The following is a 24008-nucleotide window of genomic DNA, read 5'->3' on the forward strand; positions in this document are numbered from 1 at the left end:
ATTAATTAAACTTTAGAGGATCGAATTTTTTTAAGGAAAAGTTACGTTCTATCGATTATTAATATCCGCAATTTTTTTTTATAAAGAAGATACAACAAATACATTGACCATTTTATTAGCTAAAAGCTCGTTAAAGTACGGTGTTGTGTAGCGTGAAAGGGTTGAATAAAAATTTGTGAATAAAATCTCCAGCGAATTTTTCGACACGGAATAAAAACCGCGATAGAATCTCCAGTGATATCGAAATAATTTTGGTCGTCTTCGAACAAACTCTATGCCCGTTTTGGCTTCAAAATTTTCAAGATTCGAGGGAGGAAAGAATCGTGGCGTAAACAATAATGCTCGCGCTACGATAAACGCTGTCGAGGCTCGAAACACGATAGCCAGCCGAATCGATCGCGGTCCGTGGACTCTATTTACACTGGCCATGCGATTCACAATGCGCGTGAACGGGTTTCAATGTGGTCGCGGCTAGATTTGGATATCAAAGCTGAATCACTTCGGGACAATACGGTTACCATTCATCGCTATATTATTTTATTTAATTTTGATTTGTACATTTAGACGCGAAACTAATAGTTACGGTTACACACGAATTATTATTGGATGTTAAAGGATTCGAGGAATATTCTTACTGATTCATCGATTCGAACGCTACTCAACCATTCGTGTCATTCGTTAATTGATTGGCTCGCGCTGAGTGGAACTTGTTGAACGTTACGTTTTTTGGAGGCGAGAGGATCGATGAAAGTAATTTGTTGCGTAAAAAGCTCTACAGTGAGTTTATTTAACGATACAGATTAGATAAGAGCCTTGACACTGTTATAAATCGAATCTTCTTTGTAATTTGAGAGAATTTGACGAAAGGGAAGATTTACAGGAGAAAAGAAATGGAATTTTTATTCGAATATTAATCGATTGTACGATTGATACTTGTAGAGAAGAGTGCAAAAATTGTCACAGGCTTCCTTTAACGTCGTCACGAAAAATGCTCCTTGATTCATTCATTTGCTATTGATGCACACGTTGTGTCCACAAAATACATCTGTCACAACTTTTGTATTTTTATCCTTACGCATTTCGAGCTAACGAATCGCAAGATTAAAAAGAACAATGGTGTGCTGGAATAGTCGTTATTAGATGTTTGAGACAAAGATACTTTTAATAGACGATATTTGAAGACCAACGAATGTGTTAACCTTACTAGAATCCTCCAAGTATTGTGACAGAATGTTGACAAACGAAAAAAGTTTTAATTCCTTAACAAAATTTCTGAAATGTCTAAGACACGTTGGGATGAAACAGCACGAATATCAATAACTTCGGAGAAAAGTAAGCTTTCGAAAAATAATTTTAACGTTTTACGTGTTCCTCAAATTTATGAAATTCGTTAACGATAGAAAAATACTATTAAAATCATTGAAAGAACCGAGCTATCTTTTTTAAAGGAACAGAAGTAGCAAGTAACCTACAGCCCTTCGAAATAATCGTAAATTCCTCTGGAAATCCAATTTCGAATTTCCAAATTTCCTTTCCCTAACTTCAACAGAAGCACAACTGTTACGGATTCCCAAAATCCCAAAACCACCTTCGCCGCCTTTGTACGATTCCAATTTCGATCTCCAAAGTTTAATCAAATTTTATCTTCACTCAATTAACAGAAAAATGAAAAAGATTCTAAGATCCATAAAAAATGTCGAAAACCTCCAAAGTAATCTTCAAATCTCCTTTACGATCCCGATATCAACCGAAATGTTTTCGAAATATTTCCTAATAAAATTTCCTATTCGAAAAACCACCACAGAAACATGCTCGATTATCCGACTCCTTTATAGAATAACGCAGCGGGTCGCCTCGTCCAGCGCAGCAACGTAATCTTGTGGGCCGATTTCGTAGCGTGGCTATCGCGCAGAGTGTTTCTGAAAATCACGGTGGAAAAGCTCTCGCGGATTTGGCAACACTGTGACGCGCTGGGCGTCTCGCTAACACTCGACGGCGCGAAGGACGAGGGGGCCACACGACGACCGGGGCGAAAAACCGAGAGTGGCTTCGCGGTGGAGGTGGGGGGGCGGAACCGGGATGGGGGTAGGGGAAGGTGCTGAAGGAACGCACGATACTGACGTAGAACCGGGTTGTTGGGAGGCGTCACGTGACGCGCGATGGAGGGGATAGGGGTAGCGAGTGGGGGCGGAATGGGCGGGATCAATGGTTTCTCCTCCGTTGACGGTTCTCGCGGTGCAGAGCGCAGGTCGCTTCGAACGATCCGTACGAGAAAGGAAGGGGAGGGGAAGAGACGCGGGGTGATGCTCGTGACGCTGACTAGCGCGAACTTTGGCACAGCTCGCGAAAATTTCTCACTCGGCTTTTCGCGGAAAACTCGGACGGCTCTTGACACGGCCAATCGGCTTGAATTATGACTGATGAAGTGCCGTTCCGGATTAATGGTGAAAACCGGCTGTCGAGGCTCGGCGCGCACCCGGCGCGCCGCGGGGACGCGAATTCCTGTTGGCTCTATGCAGGAGGCTGAAATTGGAGGCGCATGAAATTGTTGGAATATGAGTAACTTTGGTTGCATATTTGTGTCGTGCGATTATTTATCTATCAGTTCGAAGAAATATCAGCTGAGATTTGCAATCTTGCGAGTTTAAATAACATTCGATTCGAAGCATCGAGAACGCTACTTTCGGCAAATATCTTTGATTTCAAGAATACTCTGAGAATATCCGAAAGAGTAACATATAATTAACTTCCAAGATTCCAGAGATTGAGAATATTCTCAAAAGACTGTGTCATACAGAATCTAACACCCTGCAGAAGCTCTTAAACTAAACGTACCGCGAGCGTCACGCTCTTATCGCGAAAAGCAGCTTGGTTTTATCGGTGGGTGTGCGGCGAGGCCGGTGAAAATCCAGCAACGTGTCAATCAGCATCGTTCTCGACAGCGAAGCTTCGAGCAACGTCGATCGTCCCCACCCCCCTGAAACCCCCGCTCGACAACCCGGTGCCGCGGGGAGGGTGGTGTTAATGGGCGTACTCGCGGTTAACACCCTTAAACGCGCGGTGGTGGGGGCCGTGCGCGCGCGCGAGAAAGAGAGAGAGAGAGAGTCGAGGGAAGAACGTCCGGAGCGTTGTGTGTAGAATCCGTGCATGGTGGGGATAACGAAACAGAGAGAGAGAGAAGCATCGTTCGCTGAAGGGAAACAGGGAACGTCGGAAAAGGCGTCGAGAGCAACGCCGCTCGGATTGGCGCCGGAACGCCAATCCGAACTACGAGCGCTCATTATCGCCCGTTCGAAGAAGTGGTGGGGTTTTGGTAGACAGCTCTCTCTCCTCGTTGTTCACGCGACCCGGTTAGTAGTCCCGTTCTCGTTCCACGCGGTAGTGCATCGTGCTTCGGCTAGGTTGTCGTGGCAGGTTCCCCCACTAGGCGGCTGCACGAACGGTCTAAGGGGAAGGGAGGAGGAGCCCCTGCACCGTCTCAGTCTTCGCGTCGCTGCCCTCCAGCATTCACGCCTCCCGCGTCCGTTCGGCGGCGCAGGCACACTCCGTTCCGTCTGTACACACGCACACGCGGCCGCCCCCCGTCTTCACGTAGACGCGCGCGTACACACGCCCTGAATCCGGACGAGGACTTTAGCACACCAACACCTCCGCGGGAGGTGTGGGGGTGAGCCCCCAGAGGAGGTGTCAATCCTAGCGCTGCTCAGTGACCATCGCGGCGCCACCCAAGTAACACCTTTCGTCCGCTCTCCAGCCCCGACCGAGGCGACCAGCGCGCACAGCACCCGATCACCGTGTCTCGTTTAGAGAGCCCTCTCTCTTCTCTCTTCGCCTTTTTGTCTCTCTTGCCTTACGTTTTCGCGTAAGGATATCGGAAGCTAGTCCGAACTGTCCTCGTCCCCGGCCTGTGTCGTCCGGCCGTCGGACGCTGCTCCGACCCGACTCGTTCGTGTCGTTCCGCTCTTCCCGGCACTGTTCGCGAAGACAACGACGAGAAGCAGGTTTCCACCCTATTGGTCGCGTGCTCGCGTCGCGTCTCGCCGTGTCTGTCTCGCCTCGTTCGAACGCGGTTGATATTCGTGTCGAGGAAGTGAGTGCTCTGCGGAACTGGCCTCGAGTGGACATCGGTGGACGACACAGTGAGTCAGTGAACAGTGAACGACACAAGGATTTAACACGTCCTCGACGTGCACGTATAGTGGTACTTGTCCGAGCAATCGGTGTTCTGGCTTACGGTGTGACTCTGTCTAAGCGCCACCGCCGATTCTACAGGAAGATCTTTCCTCGGGTGAATCGAGAAAGTGTGCTTCGTCGTGTTTCTTTGAGATCCCCGGATACAAAGTTCCACAGACAGCACGGGACTTGATACGTCTTGGAGAAATTTTTTGGTGGTGGATCGAAGCCTTGGCGGCGCTTCGAAGATAACGAGGAATCGCGAGTACGCGCAAGGTCCACGAGACGTACGATGTCGAGAGGACGACTCGCGACGGACTTCGTGGGGAGCTCGCAGCGGGCGCGACGACAACGCAGCGAGGACCTCGGCCTACGCTCCTGAACACCTCGAACACGTTGCTCCTAAACCCTCGACAAACTCGAGCATGCCGAAGAATCGACCACCAGAGACATACACGACGGTCGACAACGAGGCATCGCGAGGTTCAGTGAAATCCACCCGCAACCAAGTGTAAAACCAATCGCCAAGATTTTCCACCAACATTGCCAAGTGTATCTGTGTTATTGTGCGTGTTTGAAATCCGATTGTTTAAGTGTAAAATCCGAGATCGATACAAACGTCAGAAATAAGAAAAAGAAAGGAAGGAAGAGTATAAAAAGACGCCGTTCTCCGGTTTGAGTCACTCGAAGAGGAATCTCGCGCGACTCGGCAGACCCGCCCGTCTCGATGAGATTCGAACAAGACACAGCGTGCAGGGGTACCCACTGCGCCAGCACTCCGCAACCCTCCGCGCTACAGCAGCGATCACGGCTCGAGGAGGTGGTGGAGGAGGAGGTGGACTCCTCCGCGAAGGACATCGAGGGTCAACGACGTAGACGCAGAGAATTGGAGGCTAACGTGGTCGAGGGTGCAAACACGGGGCCGAGGGCCGAGGCGGGGGGGCCTGGGATGGCGTACCCCGCGTCAGCGACGGCTCTGAATCAGCACTCGGCCTTCGCGACCTCGATCGCTGGCACGCCGTCCAGCAACCCGAACGGACACATATCCGGCGGCCACCTGCCGGCGCCGGCCGCCCCGCGACCGACGGACTTCAGCGTCTCGTCGTTGTTGACCGCTGCGACGACACATCCGCCGATTTTGGGTGGCTCGTCGTCCCAGGGAAGCGCGTCACCGCCACCCGGAGGACCGGGAAGCCCGGCCGCCGCGCCGGAAACGCCGCCCCCGTTGCCAAGCCAGAGGGAATTGTCGCATCCGTCCTCGGCGGTGGCAGCGGCCAGCTACTTCAGCGCTGCCGCCCTGGCCGCCGCTGGATTCTACAATCCGGCGGCGCATCTGCCAGCCACGAGTTCGCCTGGACCGACGGCGCATCATCTACAGGGAAAAGGAATCCTCAGCAGCCCGCATCATCATCCGCATCTCAATCCTCACGGCATCACGCCGCCAGGTGAGACATATGACAGATTACACTCGGTTTCCCGGTTTCCAAAGCTACAGTGTCTCGTGATTCGGCCAGGATCAAGCTTTGTGATTACACGTAGCCGAGCTTTCGGTGTAATACGAGCGATAAGAAGTGATCCGAGGCTCGGAAGGAAGTAGCGACGACGTGGAAGATGTAAATCACGTGGAATGTGTAAATCTTGCAGGTTTAGGTGCACGGTTTTAGGATTCGTAGGTTGCAGTGCAATTGATACAGCTTTAGGTGTAACGCAGTGTAACAAATAGATGTTTCGGTTGTTAGAGAAAAGGAGGAAAATTTGCTTTGGTGATGTTGTACTTCGATGGAGTAGGTGAGGGTTCGAAGTTGATGAAGAAGGTTGGAATATTTTCTGGAGAACAGTAGGTGGGAGGAGTTTGTTAAAGTTGCAGGAATTAATTTTGTTTGTTCGCGTTGAACTTCAGTTCGATGACTAAAGGTTTTCAGTTGATAAAGAAGGTTAGATTATTTTCTAGAAGACAGTAGGTGGCAAGAGTTTGTTAATATCGTAGGAATTATGCTTCAAGTTGTCAGTACAACAATATGTTTTATGTTGACAGAGGAAGGTTGAAGTCTCTTCTGCAAGAAGAGAGAAATGTCTGATTTGTCAACGTTGTAGGAAATGTGCTTGATTTTAAGATCGGAGTATCTTTTAGAAGACAGTAGATTCGACAAAAATTCATTCTTTGAAACTTCTTGGAATTTTTCCAGAAATAATTAAACGTTCTAAGTCGATAGAGAAGGTTAGGATATTTTCTGAAACACAACGGATGTAAAGAGTTTGTTAATGTTTCAAGTTCTGAGTGTAACACGTAGATATTTTAAATCAATAGTCTTGTTCGGAAGAAAATAATAGACAGCAGGTGACAATAGCTTGTTAATGTCGTACAAGTCGCGCTTAGAGTTTCGAATATGATAAGTGAAAAGGTTAGTTGAAACAGGAAGGTCGGTGTCTTTTTTGAAATGACAATAGGTGTTACATGAAAAATGTGTTATATGCAATCGTTAGATTATTAATATTACACAAAACTTGGTCCAAATAAGAATTTTGAGTCGATACAAAAGGATGAAGTCTTCTCTGCAAGAAACTACAGAACAGAATCGTTAGTTTCTTTAAACCGTACAACTTGTGTTCCAAGTTCTCTGTGTTTTAGGTTTGATAGAGTACGATAAGTCTTTCCTGGAAGTCCAAATACGTGGAAAAGAGAACGAATGATAGATGGAACTGTTAATTTGCGAACATCTTGCGAATCATACGCACAGTTGCTACTATATAATAAACAAGTTTTTGAAAGAAAATTTAATTTTCTAAAGTACAGTACTAAATTAGTATACTGTACAACCTTTAGATTTATTTTACAATATTCCCGATATAATACAGGCTACAGATAGATAAGGAGGAACCTACTTTTATGAAACAATACCAAATAAAATCGTAATTTCGTTAACAACGCACGAATCATTGCTAAGCCATCTACATAAGTACGTTTATCTTCGACAAAATCGAAGAGTAAACGTTTCATTCTTCGCGGCAGATCGCCATTTAACGCAACATCGTGTTCATCCGCTGCTGGTTAATCGTTTTGCGAAACAAGCAACATCTTATACAAACACAGCTTACACAAAGTGCCTGGATCTGATCAGATCCTCGGTAACCATTCACACAAGTAATTATACAACAAAAAACTATTAAAACAAACGGACGAAAAACATGGATCACGCGTCAATCTCTCGGCTAAACGTATTTTAGCTTCCAATTGAGAATCTTTCGACATGTCCAACGCGAGAACAGGTTGTTTCGTTGATAAGCGAATCGTAGAATCTGATAAACATCGTGTTCGAGCGCAAAAAGACACGTTGATCGGATGAATCAGATGTTGCGACAAATACACCTCGTAGATCTTGCTTCTGGCTACCGGTAGAATCTAAATTGAGACGTTAAAACACAGTGGCAGCGAGTGTTTAATTCGGGGTTCAAGTAGCGACGAGTACGAGATTTTCGTTTCACTGGACGACAACACGCGAATGCTAGAATCTCCTTAAGAATAGTTTCGAATACTAGTCTCGCGGCTAGAATTCAGCGAGCAAGTTGCTCAAACTTGAAATTCGATCTAACTATGCGGTGGAATTTCTTGAATCGGTCGCGAACATGCCACGCGAGTTGCAAAATGAGACGTGGATGAGTTTCTGTTTGATTCTGTCGGTAAAGTTTCAGTCGACAAGAGCAGTTAGTTTTTTGGTAAGTTGGGAAGAAAATGCAGAATTCGCTGTACAGGCGGCTTGCTTTCGTTTTCGTAGGTTTCTGAGAAATATTCGAAGTTTAGTATTAGTGTGTGAAGAGATCTGACAGAAAGCATTGTTCGAGCGCCAAAGTTGGCAATTTTGAGATTCATACGGCAAGAAACTCCACAAGTTCCGAGAAACTTTCCATAAAACTTTCATACGAGCCTGCAGTTCATAATAATCGTAGTTTAAAATTCGAAATTCGCAAAGAAATCAAATTGCGATTCACCGAAGTGAATCTTCTCTCCTTAAAAAAGCTTGCAACGCGTTTCACAGAATCTTCTATTCTCGAATTTAAACACAACCGTTTTCTCGGTTCCAAAATTGCGTTGGACAAATTAATTCCTCCGTGTGAAACTTCTATTCTCGCATTTAGGTGAATCATCTGTCAGACTGGAAAATAATATTGTTCGGGATAAGCTTTCAATGCGGTTTGCAAACGCTGAAATTTAAACACAGGTCCTTTTCAAATTGAAAAATCCGACACAAAATTCTATTCTCAAGTTCACTGCCCGAATGTTCAGATTATTTTAGCCAAACTAAACTCTCAGTGCGTTCGTCTAAAGATTCTACTTCAAACTGATACACCGTCGCTTCTTAAATTTCGAAATTGTTTCCAACCAAACAAGCCTTCGATATATTCGATCAAAATATACCTCCTTCTCAAATTCTAAAATCCTTTCTCGGCCATACAAATTTCCTACGTTCATCCATAAATCATCTTTCGTTTCTCGAACCGACTGAGACTGCACGAAATTCATCGTTACGCGCGGAACATCGAAGGACTCCGGCAAGAAATCGAAAAAGCTTTATCGAAAAACCGAGGAAATTCGTGTGGAAAAAATACACGACTGGATTGCGGATTTTCGCGCATTTATAGGAAATTTAATGGTGGAAAAAGCAGAAAGAATACAGTCGAATAGAATACGCTAGAAAGTATAATACTCGTTGCGATTTTTATTTGTTAAAACGAATCTCCATTTAGATTTCATGCTTTAAATTATGTCCATAAAAATCCGCCAATCTATACATGTCGCACGATTCCCTTATGCTCGCCGAAATACCAGCAACAACCGCGGAAAAATCGACAGGCATTTAATTACCGTGGCTCTGGTTTGTTTTACGAGCGACAGCGTCGAACTTGTTGCGCGCGGTTTGCGCAAACCGCCGCGATTTCGGCGCGGAATTCACCCGAGCCGCTCACTTTCTCCGCTTTTCGCGTATCACTGATCGCAGAAATCGGAATATTTCTCGGTTCTGATCGTTTGGACGTTGCTGGTTCTCCAACGATTGATCGAAGATCGAGAGAGACGGACGTCTGCCACGCGATGCAACCGTTTCATCGCTTATTCATCCACGCCGCGGATACATTTGTTGGCTGCAGCGACGTTTCACGTTCGTTCGCTTTGTTAACCGTATTCTTGCCTCGCCGCCTGTCACTTTAATCAGACGACGTTGTTACCGAGTTTCGTTCAGAGATTACGTGCTTTTACATGGTTTGCCGTTTCGATGTTTTCCTCTTACGTTATATCGTTTATTATTACACAGTGAAACTGGTCTGTTTGGCAAACGCAAAATGATTGCTGTGAGGAGAATTTCGTGCAGGTTTATCAAAGACGAGCGAGAATAATTCGTTTGGAAGACGAAGAAAAATTGATGCGCAGAGAATTTTGCAGAGATTTGTTATAGACCAGTGACAGATACGGGGGAAAAATTTGGTTAAATGGAAATTGTATCGTTTTACGTGTCTGTTTTCACGAAACAATGTGAGAATGATTTTTCTCGCGAATAAGTAAGAACAACTTTTAAGGAGAAGTGAATTGTTTGGTGTATTGTTACGCTAATAGAGAAAGAATTTTAATAACTCGTTTTGGAATATGATCAATGTACATGTTTTAATTTGATGACGTAGAATTTGCTAGGTATTTTTCAAGTAAACAATTCTTGATTTTACGTGAAAAAATAACACAACAATTTTTTGGCAAAGTGTTTGCTTGCTTCTTAGCAAGATGCTTTTACGCAGATTCACTTTGAAAGTGTCATTTTTTCCATCATCGACTGGCGTTCAAAAATCGAAGACAAATGTATTAATCAAACGAAGGAGAAGCAAAGGAAATGAAAATTCGTTACGCCTCGATTACTAGTTCGAGCGTCTTCGTGCCAGCTGGTAATTAAAATAAAATTAAAGCGGAAACTCGACGCAGCAGCGAGTTAAAGTTGCGGAAAAATTCGCCGATCCCCCAAATTGCAGAAATAAACCAAAGTCGAAGTTTTTCCTCGGTCGATTCAAAGTCGATCAACGATAGTCTTAGTCTTTTGATTACGGTCTCCTGTTCTTGCTTATTCCAATTTAAAACAGAACGTACATTGAATCCGTCGTTCGTAAGAAACTTATTTGACAGTTAAGGAACAATGATCGTTTGAAGGAATTCTGCCGAGGAAGATGAGAATTAATCAACTTGTCGTAAATATAATAATTTAGTGGAATTAAAACAAACGTGTATTGTGAGCGTCAGGTGTCAGCTGAATACAAAATGGAAGCTCAAGCTGCCCTCTGTCATACTTCAAATTCACCATCATCAATTGTCTTCCATAAATCACTTGTTTGAAACGACCTTTTATCACACGAAATTAACAAAAATATCCGTGTGTCCTAAAGCTATTTAAAAATATCTTCCACTTTCTGCTCGTACGAAACGGAAACTCACATTTTTCCACTTCTATTTTACTCGTTTACAGATTATTTAACAAATTCGAAATAGTTCGAAGGCTCCTCAAAATTTACTAGCAACGTTACGATGTCCGATAACTCAACTAATATTAGTGCACACTATGATTTAGAATATCGTACGACAATGAGAAAATCAAAGTTCGTATTTTTCAGGTTAATCAGAAATCTCTGGGCGATGAGAAAAAAAAAGAGGGTGGGGGAGGAGGAATTCTGAAGTTCCGCAAGCTCCGAGACAAAGTTCTCGCGTCTCGCCGGTTGTGTCCTGGCGCTGTGCCATCCTGAACCGGAAGTGCGCTCGGTTTCCACATGTCGCGCGTCTTACGCAACGCGTCCGACGGGAAAAGTCTGGAAAAGTGGTGCTTTTGTTCGCGAACACCCGTCTGGTCGCCGTCCGACGCGGCAAAACCCGGCTAATTAACGCCCCGTAATTATTCTTCGCCTTTAAATCCTCTGGCTTATCGCGGACGACCATCCGAATTACAAAGTGATCCTTTTCACTAATATTTTATTAAATTCCCTGATAATTCGATCCGGATTCTCATTGTAAATGTCGACTTTTGTAAAGACACTGTTTTCCGCGCGAATTAATTCTGCGAATGATGTTTCATAGGAATTTTACGAGGATACAATTATTTTCGAGGTCTGACGATCGTATCGAGCCAATGTTTGAAATTGCTACTTTACGAAACCTAAGAATTGAGTAGAATTTACGAATTCAAACAAATTTTCAATAGAAATTAGTGGAGAAAATCGATCGACTTGGAATTTCGCTGTTTGGTAATACGATGTCGTCGAATTCAGGATACAATTGGCAAAAGATGTCAGTGTAGCTTAAACGTAAGATATTGTATCAATATAGATTTTATTTTTGAAAACGATTTCGAATCTTTGATCGGTAATTTGGACCTTGGACTATGCGAGAATGCAATGGTGGTTTGGCGATTCTAATCAACGTGGTGTCGCGTTCGTAGTATGCAGAACACTTTGAAAAGCTACTCCGTGTAGTTTCAGGATTTCTTCTGTTTTCCCGGCGTCGAACGTAGCAGACGGAGCTGAGGAGCGCAAAGAATTCTTGGCGCGTTTCTTTGGCGCAATGTCGGCCATGTTGTTAAGCGGCTGGCGCATTGTAGTCGTCGCCATCAGAGAAATTTTATTCGTTTTATTCGTCAGAAAGATCTAATTCCCCCTTTACGTTAGCAGATCTTCCCAGTTGAAAGAAACAAATTCAGTTTGTTTCGAAAAAGGACCCGAAACACAACCTAAAGTTCACTCGATAAAATACGCTTTAAAAGGTGAAAGCTGTTCGCGAGTAATCAAGCGTCCTTTAAAGTTTCTTCGAATGAAAAAGAAACCCATAGTCAGGTCATTTAAAAAGGAAATTTTTCACAGGAAATAAAAAAGAGAGTAAGAAATTGAGGCTAAAAGTATGAAAATTCTTCGTCGATTATTATCAGGTGTTTCTCGGAGCTGTTAAGACGGAGCAACTCGGATGAACAATCCGCGAGTGATCGAAGGAACGACGGATAAGAAAAGGAAACGACACTCGTTAACACGAACAAGTCGAAAACTTCAGCAGCTACAAGCTGCTCGTCAGCTATCAGTTGTCTCTTAAAGCTTTCGATCTTCTTCAAATATGAAAGAAACGCTCGTTCAAAGACTCGAAGGTTTGCTACGTGTTGGCATTTCGAAAGAACTAAATAATCACTTCATCGAGTAAATAACAATTTTATTCGTAATATCACTCTCATATCAAACTATATTATTAACTACGTCTAAAGATAAAAGCTGGAATTACGATATTCTTGGTTCTATCGTAGAAGAAGTATACGAGAAAATTGGTGCTCGTGCAAAATTCAAATAGCGCTGGAAATTTTCGAGCGTCGGTGTTACGTTGTTTGGAAAGAGAAGTTAGCAAAAATATTTTCTGACGCGATTTCAACTGCGTGATTACGGAAGTATTCTATCAGTTATCTTCAAGTTTTCGACATGCAAGAAATACAATAGATGGAAGCAAACGACACGAATGATCGAAGAGAGGGCAGAAAAGAGCGATCGCGGTGTTCAAGATCCATTAGCAGGAACAGAGCATAGATAAAAAAGCTGTCAACAGAGCCGCACCGCAAGGAATTAAGCATCGCTATCTCCATAAATCTCGGCCGGAGAAACTGTGAATTAATCCGGCGTTGATAGCCATCGCGGGTCACAGTGTTGTGCCCGTGGTTCTGCTTCAACAGGATGATTAACAGCTGCTCCTGCTCGTTCCAGAACTTGGAAATCGTCCGAGCAATGATACCATAAAGGCAGCAACCGCTACCGGTTTAATCGGACGCTGGAAATTGCTCCAAAAATCCTTGCGCAGGCAATATCGTTGGAAAAATGGATTTTGCTGTATCTTTTCCGGATATCGAGAAGCCGATAACGAACCAGCCAAAAACAGCGATCCGGATTCCATTGGAAAATCAATGAAATAACGAAGGCAAGGTGGCCAAATTGAGATCGCGAACTGACGACGAACAACTATGATTTCCGGGCAGTTCATCCGCTCGATTTTCTGCGCCAATCTTCCACAGCAATTAGTGATTTTCGTTCTGAGCTATGCGTTCGCCTGTTCCTGTGAAACTTCTCGAGGAAGATGAACACGTTTGGCAGATTTTTTTCGGCGACGAAATGAGCACTCGTGGTGTGATATTATCAATTGCGATTGTGACAGTGTGATTCGTGAGAATAGTGAAACTTTGTAGTTCTGTGAGCGTTGGAAACGGTTTAGGGGACAGTAGTGATCGTTAGTTTTGAAAAACGAGGGCCGCCGAATCAACTTCGTTGATTTAGACGTCGCGAGGGAGTTCGTCGTTTGATATACAAATTTCTAATTTTTTTCGAACGTTCGCGTTTGAAAATCGTTAATTCGTAAGGACAGTGGTGTGTTGAATGCAACGTACGTAAGCAAAATTCTGTGATTCTTCGTGGAAAATACTGAACCATTTTTTTTTTCTTTTTTTTTTCGACGAATACCGCGAAGGAAAGTGGAAGATTTGACGCAGTTTGTTTAGGAAGAAACATTCCTTTTATATCAATTCGTAAGTGTCCGTGGAAGGTATATAGTGTGAAAACGCGAATCAATGGTACAAAAGAAACGAACAATTTTCGAAGAAATTGAGTTCTTGGAAAACGTGAAGCTAGAAATATTTGGAAGTTTCTATCGACAATGCAAAACTGCGAGCGCCTTGAAGTGTCACGCGTGTCCTCTGACTTTGAATAACGTCGAGAATTATAATAATTTTACTTTTGAACGAATAAATTATTCATAAACGATGGCGACTAAGATATTTCAAATGTACTATAATTGTTCTAATCGTCATAAATATTTGATCACGAAATCGCCTCGACTTTTCGTTGGACTGCTTCAAAGCAATTTCAAAACTCCAACGAAGAATAGCCACGATCCTTTTCCCTTAGAAATAAGAAAAATTCTAGTTAAAAAAGAATACGAACAGTGTATGAATTGCTTTCTTTCACTTTCGATCATTTTCTGTATCGAAATACTCTTCGCTTCTAAACAAATAAACCACGATCAACCTAATAATCAAACTGCAAAATTACAATTACTGCGTCGATGTCAATTATGCAAACTAAAGAGATAGAACAGACAATTCCATTTTTCATTTCAACTAAACGAAACCTGGAAATGAAAATATTCGCTGTAAGGGAAATTAAAACGGAAAGGGTAGCGGGAAGGAAAATTCACGAAAGAAGAAACAATTCGATCTTTTATTTTTCATTGGACGAAACTCTGGAAAAACGTTTGGTGCCAAACCAAGGAAACGTGATCTTTATTCTGACGTAATTCGGCCAAACGTTCGAGTGCCAAAAAGGAGCGCAAGAAGCTTTATTCAATAGTCAGGGTAAACCACAAAAAAGGAACGATTCAATCATCCGCGATCGTTGAACAAAAGTCTGTGCAAAAAGAAGTTGCAAACGTTTGACGTGACGAGCGCACAAAGAGGCTGTCTTCGAGCTGCGCAACGTGACGTGCGCCGATTTCCGGCGATCTGGATCTCGTGCAGAGCGCGATCGGCGTCGAGTATCGGTCGCACGCGGCTGCGTGTCACGCTAGCAGCGCGAACAAGCGAATCGGAGCGCGGAGAGAAGCGATTTTCAGCCGACTCGCCTCGCTCGATGTCTTATCTGACATCTCGTTATTACACGCGTCCACCTCATCCGCTTCAGCTAGTTATTCCCTTCGTTTACCTCAACGATGAATTAATTCGCCAAGCCCGTCGACACGTGTTGTCTTCGTTGCGTACTCGTCGCACCAGGTCCAATCGAGCAACCGCACTCTTTCAAGAAATTAACACGCTGGCCTGAGAATTCCGCGATTCTAAACGGTTTCGAAAACTCGAAACCGTAAAGCATGTAGCATCAACACGCTTTTTCATAATTAAATTAGTGCCGCTATTGTACACGAATCTTGTACACCTCAACGAATATCTCGAATTTTAATCTTCGCTTTAATTTTAATCTCGGTGTCTTTGGAACAGATTCAAATGGTTTGCGAGAGCTTGCGAATATTTCGAGACGCATTCGTTGATTTGCCGAAATTGTCAAGGATGTGAGATCAGATTCTGCACAATTGAAATCTCTGGTAATTGGTGCAAATGCGGTCATGGAATTTAATCGAAACTCACGCTAACGATACTCTCAATTGTGAAGCCATGTTGGTTAAAAGCTATAATTAATAGCAATTCTTCTTCCCCATAAATATACGAAATTTCATTTACAAACATTTAAATGGAAAACCAATATATCGATTGATTTCTTTCAACTCTGACTATTCTATACAAGTGGTCCTCGTTTAATAAAGCTTGCAAGCTTCTTAGTGGAAAAAGCCTGAACGATTCTTAATAGAAGAGAATGTGACAATGGTGGTTGAAAGAAGCGGAGACGGATCGATTTTGGCAGGTATGGACGGCGGAAATTTTCGCGCTCTCGTCTCGCAGTTTCCCTCGGCTCTTAAATTGCAGTCAGTTTGCATTCCCCGGCGCGGCCCTCGGCCCGAGTATCTCGAGACGTGCGAAGAATATCCGTCGACGAAGAGCCGCCCGATGCTCGTTTCGAAGGCGATAGGCGCGAAGCGTGCTCCTAAACCGCGGAGTCTTTATTGATCGTTTGTCGCTAAACTTAAGCTACTGCGCTAGAAAATGCAAAGCACTCGCTCGTTCGCTGCAAACACCATCGAACGTCGTTCTAAGTCGATCATACGTCCATGCAACTACTATACAATGACTACTGTACATACAATAAAAAAAATGTTCCTTCGATTATCGCTCTTGTATCTTCGATACAGTGGAACTCAATCCTCAGCTGATTTTACAACTTCTATTTGTAACGAAAAGGATTTTTGTACGTAATTCGTTTACCTTGGAAGAATTTTCTAACATTGACATCTTGAGAAGGACCGGTAAATTGACGTAGGAAGCTACTTGTATACCGTACATTCGTCAAACTTCTAAAACTTGTTCCTTTAATACAAAACCATTCGGAGAATCTCGTTGAAACATCGCTGTTCCATCTTCGGTTTATTTGACCGCAACTCGAGAATCGATTTAATCTTCGTACAACTTGTAAAACTTTTCTTTCTAATGAAAGGTTCCAATGAAAATTAGAATTTTGTTAACCTGCTTGAGAAAGGATCAGTAGAGTTAGAAAGTGATCCATAAATCGTACATCCGCTGATCTTTTGAAACTTCTTCTTTTAATAAAACGGAATCTACCCTCGATAAAACATAAATAGAATTTCTACAACTTCTCTTTTTAATGGATAAATCTTGACACGTAACGTCATCTATCTTTGAAGAATTTTCTAACGTTAATCTTGTTGCGAAAGGATCAGTTTAGTGATTTAGAAAGCGATTTATAGACATTAGAATTAGAAAAGTTGCACGGTAGCGCTTTTCCCCGATACGTCATTGGGAACAAGCGATCCGTCATTCTTATTGGCCGTCTGTCCCGTCATTTCTCGGCCTCTTCCTCTTTTCTACCCGGGCTGCTAGCCAACTGACCGCAGCCGGTCAGCGATTAATCTCGCCAAGGGCATGACCGACGTTCGCCGCATTCGAAATTCGCGCCACGTACTTCACCGCGTAACCCGTGGTCCCGGAGAAAACGGCCGGAATGAGGAAAACGCCCAAAGAAAACGGGAAAAGCAGACCGGGTGTCGCGAAATCGTCGATTATTCCAGGAAAACACGTTCGATCGGTTCGATCCTTTACATTACCAAAATTTCTCAAATTTTGTTCAAATTTTTACTCAAAGTTTACTCGAAATTTGCTCAAGAACTATTCAAGTTATAATATAGCTTCTGCCCGAACTCTAAACTCTTGTGCTCACAAATCTTCTATGCTCCTTTACCAACCATTTTTTAGTTCTCAAATTTCTCTCATATCAGCTCAAGCGTCTTAAAATCCATTGTTACGTATTGGGAATTTAGAGTTATACACGAAAAGTCCATCGACTTTTAAGGAAACAATATCAGTGTTTGAAACAGTGCAAGTATTTACGATAATAAGAAATAATGGATATAATAAGTACACTAATAAACAGGGAAATTTCTAGAAACGAATTTTGAAATCATTCTATTGCTCGTAAAATTCTGAAATTATTTGTGCTATGTACATAGCACATGTTAGCAGGCAAAAGAAAGTTTATAAAATAAGAAATGTAAAATGGCGTTATAATTTTACAAAATGGATTTATATATAAAGGCAATGAATAAATATAATATATATTATAGATGATTGTTACCAATATGATGAACAATTTTTAGTATAACAGTTACTAAAACTCATAGTGTATCAATTTTTAATTTATAATTTATAATCTGTAAATTATCTCATATCGTTAGTTGGTAAATTATTGCGCAAAAATATTCAGAGTTGGTCGTTATTTCAGCTTAATGGAATATTTATTTAATTAGATTTCGATTTGAATATAGGCGCCATGGTGGATATACACGTCCGACCGCAGAGACATCTACGCAGATTTCGTAATTACTGATGTTTAGTTTAGACGCGACGTATACGAAGCAGGTATAAGATAGGTTAGCGTTGTGTTCGCGGAACTTTGATAAATTGTTGGTCGTTTGTTTTCGTTTGGTTAACTGGTGAATTAGTGAATGTACTGCGTACTTATCTGTGTAATGTGCGAGCTGTTGTGCAGAAAGCTTAGGTAATGTAACTCTTCGTAAATACAGTATTTTCTTCTTTCTTTAATAATTAAGACTTTCGTTCAGTTGTATCTTGTTCACGATTCCTTCATATCGATTAAATTCTCATTCCACGAATCATTTAAGCATCACTATTAAAAACTAGGTACTATTTCTTTAGAATTAGTTTGATTAAGCGTCGAATTATTGTTTGTCGTGCTATAATACTTTCGAGTTATAACGCTTCTTATAATCGATTGCGATTGTCAATAATGTAAAGAGAAGAATCGATATAGCAAAGAATTAATCGATCAAATATTTCGTGTCATAATAAGCGTTGGTTTATCGTAACATTTTTTTCTGGGAATTAATTCTTCTGAATATTTTCAAATGATCAACTACAAATAATAAATTAATACATATTTTCGAATTATAACATTTTCTATAATCGATAACGAATGCTAGTAGCGCACGTAAGAGAATCGATATATTAAAGAATCTATAGTATCGTTTACGTTATAACAACCATCGATAGAATTAAATTTTGTTTCCATGTATCACAATTAATATCTCATTAGAATAAGCTCGATTAATAATTGAATTATTATTTATCGTGTCATAATACTTTCAAATTATAACATGTTTTGTATAATCGATATGTAAAAAGTTGGTAGTATAATACGCATAGAAAAAATCGATATATACGTACGAAAGAATCGATCACATTTTTGTATCGTGACAAGCATCGAGGAATGTGTCCTGTTGTTAATCTAATTTTATTTGTTTGTAACATTGTTACGTGCTATCATATTTTCGAATTACGATATTTTCTGTAAGTGGTAACGAACGTCAGTAGTTTCAGTTGATTAATAGTACAGAGAACTTTTTATATCATGATGAGTGTCGATAAATGCATTCTATTTTCGAAGCTGATTTTTAAACAAAATGGAAGTGTCAGATACAAATCGATTTTTTAACAAAACGGGTGTGCGTGTGTAAATATTTTGTGCAATATTTCTGGTGGAAGAAATCGAGTTGAATCGAGCCATGCACGTTTCAAGACACCCTGTATTCCGCTCTTGGGGGGAGGGGGGAGGATAAAAACGGACGACCGATAGAAAGCGGCGCAATTAATGGCGGCTGGCATTGTAGTCCACGTTTCCAGGTGAAATTCACCCGGATAAAAAATGGAGCGATCGTTTATCGAGACTGACCGCTCGATTTTTCCTGTTGTACGCGATTCACCCGGAAAATCGTTTCTGCCTTCCTTCTGATCCATGTTCAATCGACGTTCTACCTCGATAATTGCTCCCTTGGAAATTCAATCGCTGGAATTCTACTTGAAGCGATTCAAAAGAAGAACGAAGCTTTGTACGGTAATCACATACTTAATATATATAATAATACTGTATATGTATTGGTATTTATACTCTGATTTAACCTCTTTATGAAGCGATTTTCTGAAGTGAGAGAAGTTAGGTTAGAAAAAAGTAAGTATTTTTAACTTTGTGGTAATATTACTTTTTATCACGTATTTTAAAAGGTATTGAATTTCTTAATATGAATCTAAATCGAGAAAAATATATGAAATATTTATGGTAATCCTAAATTCGTACGTGTATTTTCAGATGGTGAAATTTGAAATTTATTTCAGAGTAATAATACAAGTCAAGGAAAATATTGCTTTATTATCGCATGTCTTAAGGTATTGAATTTTTTATTATAAATCTAAGTAGAGAAAGATATATACTTTGTTATTATCACGTTATTATCAGTGTCTTAAGACACTGAATCTTTTAATATAAATTTCAGTTGAGAAAAATATTCAGTCCTTATCGCGTACTCTAAAATATTAAATATTTTAATGTAAACGTAAATCAAGAAGATATGGATTCTTTTTGTCTATCTATGATTGGAGCCAACAAGTGGTTTGGAAATCGAAACATGCAACGACCTCGATGAATCATCGTCATTAACATGTAAAATATAAAACACACGAGCAGCAGTAATTATCTCGGCGAGTGGTAACGCACGAATAATTGCGTCGAACGCGAAACGTTGAAGGTACTGGTTTTCCAAAGTTGTCGCGCTCTTTGCCGAAAATTCGTCGAAATATCCACGGGGCCGGCGAGTTTCAACGACGACGCAACAACAATGCAATTTAATTGCACCGCGTGGATCGTTCGTTTATGCTGAAATAATATTATCAAATTATTAATAACCAGGTTTCCGCTGCGCGCCGAGAGGAATATCAACATCGTGATGCAATTGCTCCGTTACAAAGCTTGTGGAAGAAAATCAACAAGCAAATTGTACAAGCTTTCTGCGTGTAATATGCGGCCACTGCGAATTTTAACAATTTTAACCACGCGAGAAATATCATGAAATTTCCTATACTTTGAAACTTCAAATTTTATGCTTTTACTTTCAACCAGATTACCTGCCCAGTTTTTCAGTGATGATGCTGGGATTGAAATCACGACTTTAGATTTTACTTTTCCCTTTTTATCGAATATGTAAGAATCAAAGGCGTCGCTTAAATTTTGTAATTGTCATTTTTTCTTAAAAGCAGAAAAGTCTTTGGCATGGTAAGTGACAGGTAAAGATCAAAGGTTATTAAAAAGAGTCGATCGATTTTAAGGTTGTTAACATTTTGCACGTCTATTGAACGATGTATTAATTTCGATTGTGTAAAATTCTAGAATGCAAATAGCGACTTTAATTTTTATTCCTTCGACTATAACAAAATCGAAGCTCATTGTACGTAAAAAGTATGAAGGAGAACGGCGGTGAACATTAAGAACACGAGATGCACGAAGGAACGGTATACGAGACAGATAAACAGTATGGAGTTAATGATCGGCTCGTGCAGACTTTGTATGATAACAATCATGAAGTCATTAACGGTGGCAACAGGTTTGCATTTTTCCCCGTCGCGCTCGGTAATTGATTGAAACGGAAAGAAAATACCGGGAGCCGTGTCCGTGTTGTTAACTATTAACCGCGTCATTAGTCATAAATAATATAATCGTGATTTGCATCGTTATGAATGATAATTCGCAGCCGGCTCGGTCAAGTACCTACATTCATTTAAAATCGTGGATAAAAAGTCACCGCAAAGGAAAACTCCGTAAACGCGAATCGTTAAGCTGATTTGGTGGAGATGGTAATTTGTTGATAATTGGTTTGATATGTAAAAATTTAGAAGAACAGAGACGTTGAAAAAGTTGAGAAACAGGACTAATGAAAGAATCATTTTCTTTGCTCTAAGGAAGTAGAGTAATTTGCAATGTCGATGTGCCAAAATTGCATCGGTGAATAAAGATTAAAAAAAAAAAGCGGTGAAAAAGTTCAGAATATTCTTTCTTTTAAAGTCTGTAATTTGCAATTTTTATGAATAATTTCGGGATTTTATTGGCGAATAAAAATAAAGAAGAATAGAAACGTCAGAAAGTTTGGAAATGAAATATCATTTTCGTTTAGGTAGACATGTAATTAACAATTTATCTCTCTCTTTGTTTTTATTTATTTATTTATTTATTTATTTATAGGATATATCAGAGGTTGGATGAATGCGATGAAAACAAAATTTGCAAATTACAGTACTTAAAGAGGATAAAATGTCGATTATTCGAACTAATAAAGTGACGAGTCCATTTGAATAAGCCATTCTCGCGCAATTGATCTGGAAAATTCTAGTTAACAAGTTATGGTACGATTTTCAAATACGGATGTTCGTATTACCTGAATTTATTGCGTTTTATTATTCCCTATATTATACAGACTATATCATATTATATTTGTATATATACGATATATTATATAACAAATTCTATAGTAATTTCTTAATTGAAATCGAACATTTAAATCGAGAAATATACATATATAATTTTTAATAAATACGTTACTAATTGCCTATATTTTTGTGATTAACATTCTAACGATAATCGACGATCTACTCTTTCAAAAAGTAGAATTGTTGGAACAAAGAAGATGACGGTGTATCGTTTCATAGAATGGAATAGAATAAAACAAAAGTGTAGGTTGTATGGTAGTTAACATCCTTCTTTTTTTTTTTTAGACCAAAGTGTAGTTTTGTAACCGGTCGGAGGTCGAACGAAATTTTTGCGAACGAAAGTGCTGGTTATTTTCTTTTTTTCTTTTTTTGCCCCTGGTGCAACAGGTAGTTCGTGATTGGTTGGAAGTAGAGAAAACATGTTGGGAATCGAAGGATAGGCTGCTGTAAATAATGAAATTGTTCGCATGAAAAAGCGGTCGATGGTCGGATAGAAGGTTCTCTTTCCCATGCAGATTGTTTGTTGGTAAAAATTGCCAACGATTTTTTTCTTTTCCTCTCTTTTGTGTGTGTGTGTGTGTGTTAGCGTAGCGATTATTAATTCTAAAATAAACGGCAATCTGTTTAATTGGGACTGGTAATCTCATTTGGGAAGAAGATATCGATAAACTAAGCGAATGGATGATACCGCTAATAGGAATTTCAAAGTCGATCGCATCTTCTTTGCTTATCTTAAGTGTCGCATGTAATTGATTCTTAATTTACTTGAAAGGGAACCGACGAATTTATGAAGATCTCGCGTCCACTTCCATGCTACTTTTATCATAGAACGATAAATTAGACGATATAATAATATAACTTCGATTTGTGCAAACATTGCTATAATAGGATATAACGCGATGAGTAATTGAAAACATTTAGCTAATTGCGTGATTAAATAGTGGGTTCTATTAAAAAAAGATTAAAATTAATTCCTTCGGAGGTGTGCGCTATTTACTCAAACGTTATTTTTTCTAGTTTACACGATACTTGTCCAGTGTTTTTTTAGTACACGTTCAAATCGTAAGATCTATGTACAATATATTGGAGGATTCTATATTATATATCCACCATATTCATATATACAATACATATATGTAATATACACAATGTGTAATATATATATATATATATTGTTCACCATATTTGTTCAAGGTTGAACCTCGATCTCGAAGATCACGGTAGAATCTTAGCAAAATTAATATTACTCATGATCAACTAAAAAATCTATCAACTCGAATATTTCACCGTACTCTGTTCAACAATGGCAAAAGAACCTGAAGAAAGTCAAAGTTACTAGACAACGTTCCGCTTTGTTAAAGAATCCACAGTTTAGAAAAGAGGATTTTGCAATAATCGTGGCAATTGAGACACGATCGGCGACACGGGACGACTCAGAGATTCAAGAATCAACGAGATCAAGGGATAAAGAATGAAAGACAGCCGCTTAAAGTTGGCGAGGGTGGATCGGCTGACAGTTTCCAACCCCCGTTCAAACTACTGGTTACTTTTTCCAGCCCCTGTTCTCGTGCCCTCTGGCTGCTCTGTTGCAAGAAGTTTGAAAGTTGCCGGAAGGTACATTCGTTTCTCTCTTCTCTTTTCCTTCCTTCCTTTGGAGGGAAATCGCGAGTGGCTCGCGAACGCTTCTTCGCAATTCTTTCAACATATACGCAGCACCTTAAAAATAGAGCTGACGCGTTCGAGGGTCAATAGAGCAATCTCTGTTCCAGCCAATTGCCCTTCTCTCGTATCGATCGCATCGATCGCGATGGAAACCACGTCTTCGATTCTCCCCTTCGATTCTTTGAGAAAGCAACCTCGGAACGCGAACATCGTTCGATATTTATCCGACACAAACTTCTGATATTTGTAACATTGACGATTCTTCTCAGATTTGTATTTTTGCCATACGATGTCGCGCATTATACAATTATTAGTTCAGTGTGTTACTTAAGTTAATTACACGATTAGCGATGAAACGAGGTTGCAAAAATTATTCCGATTCGTTAGAGAAACAGTTTGAACATAACCGAGATTATATTCTTTCATATCTAATAGTAGATATTATCATCGAATTATTAAATTCATTGATATTATGAAATTCAATTTTCCTTAATAAATGTTACAGTACATTTTAATCAGCTCTGATTAATTTTCAGGTCTCGCTGATTGCATTTTCAAACCTAGATGTATATTATTATCTAGTACTTTAAACCTGAAGTTCAGTTTCATTTGAATACCGAGATAGATTCAGTGATTGTTAAAATTAGGTCATAATAAAAAGTTAATTTTACGTTCTTCGACGATGAA

The 24008-nt window shown here is 40.6% G+C and overlaps 1 protein-coding gene across 3 annotated transcripts in view; it reads left to right on the forward strand.

The window, feature by feature from the left end:
* The first annotated feature begins 3254 nt into the window (after nt 1-3254).
* Nucleotides 3255-24008, forward strand: part of LOC117216137 (optomotor-blind protein) — a 166778-nt gene continuing 146024 nt past the window's right edge. The window contains exon 1 of one of the 3 annotated variants that reach the window (XM_033462665.1): nt 3255-5618. In XM_033462665.1, the coding sequence (XP_033318556.1) occupies nt 4901-5618 (718 nt within the window). In that variant the 5' untranslated portion in view covers nt 3255-4900. The remainder of the gene's footprint in view (nt 5619-24008) is intronic. The other 2 variants (XM_033462657.1, XM_033462659.1) reach the window with 2 other exon arrangements.

Source organism: Bombus bifarius, unplaced genomic scaffold (assembly GCF_011952205.1).
Source record: "Bombus bifarius isolate JDL3187 unplaced genomic scaffold, Bbif_JDL3187 scf7180000007973, whole genome shotgun sequence".
NCBI classification, from domain to species: Eukaryota; Metazoa; Arthropoda; class Insecta; order Hymenoptera; family Apidae; genus Bombus; species Bombus bifarius.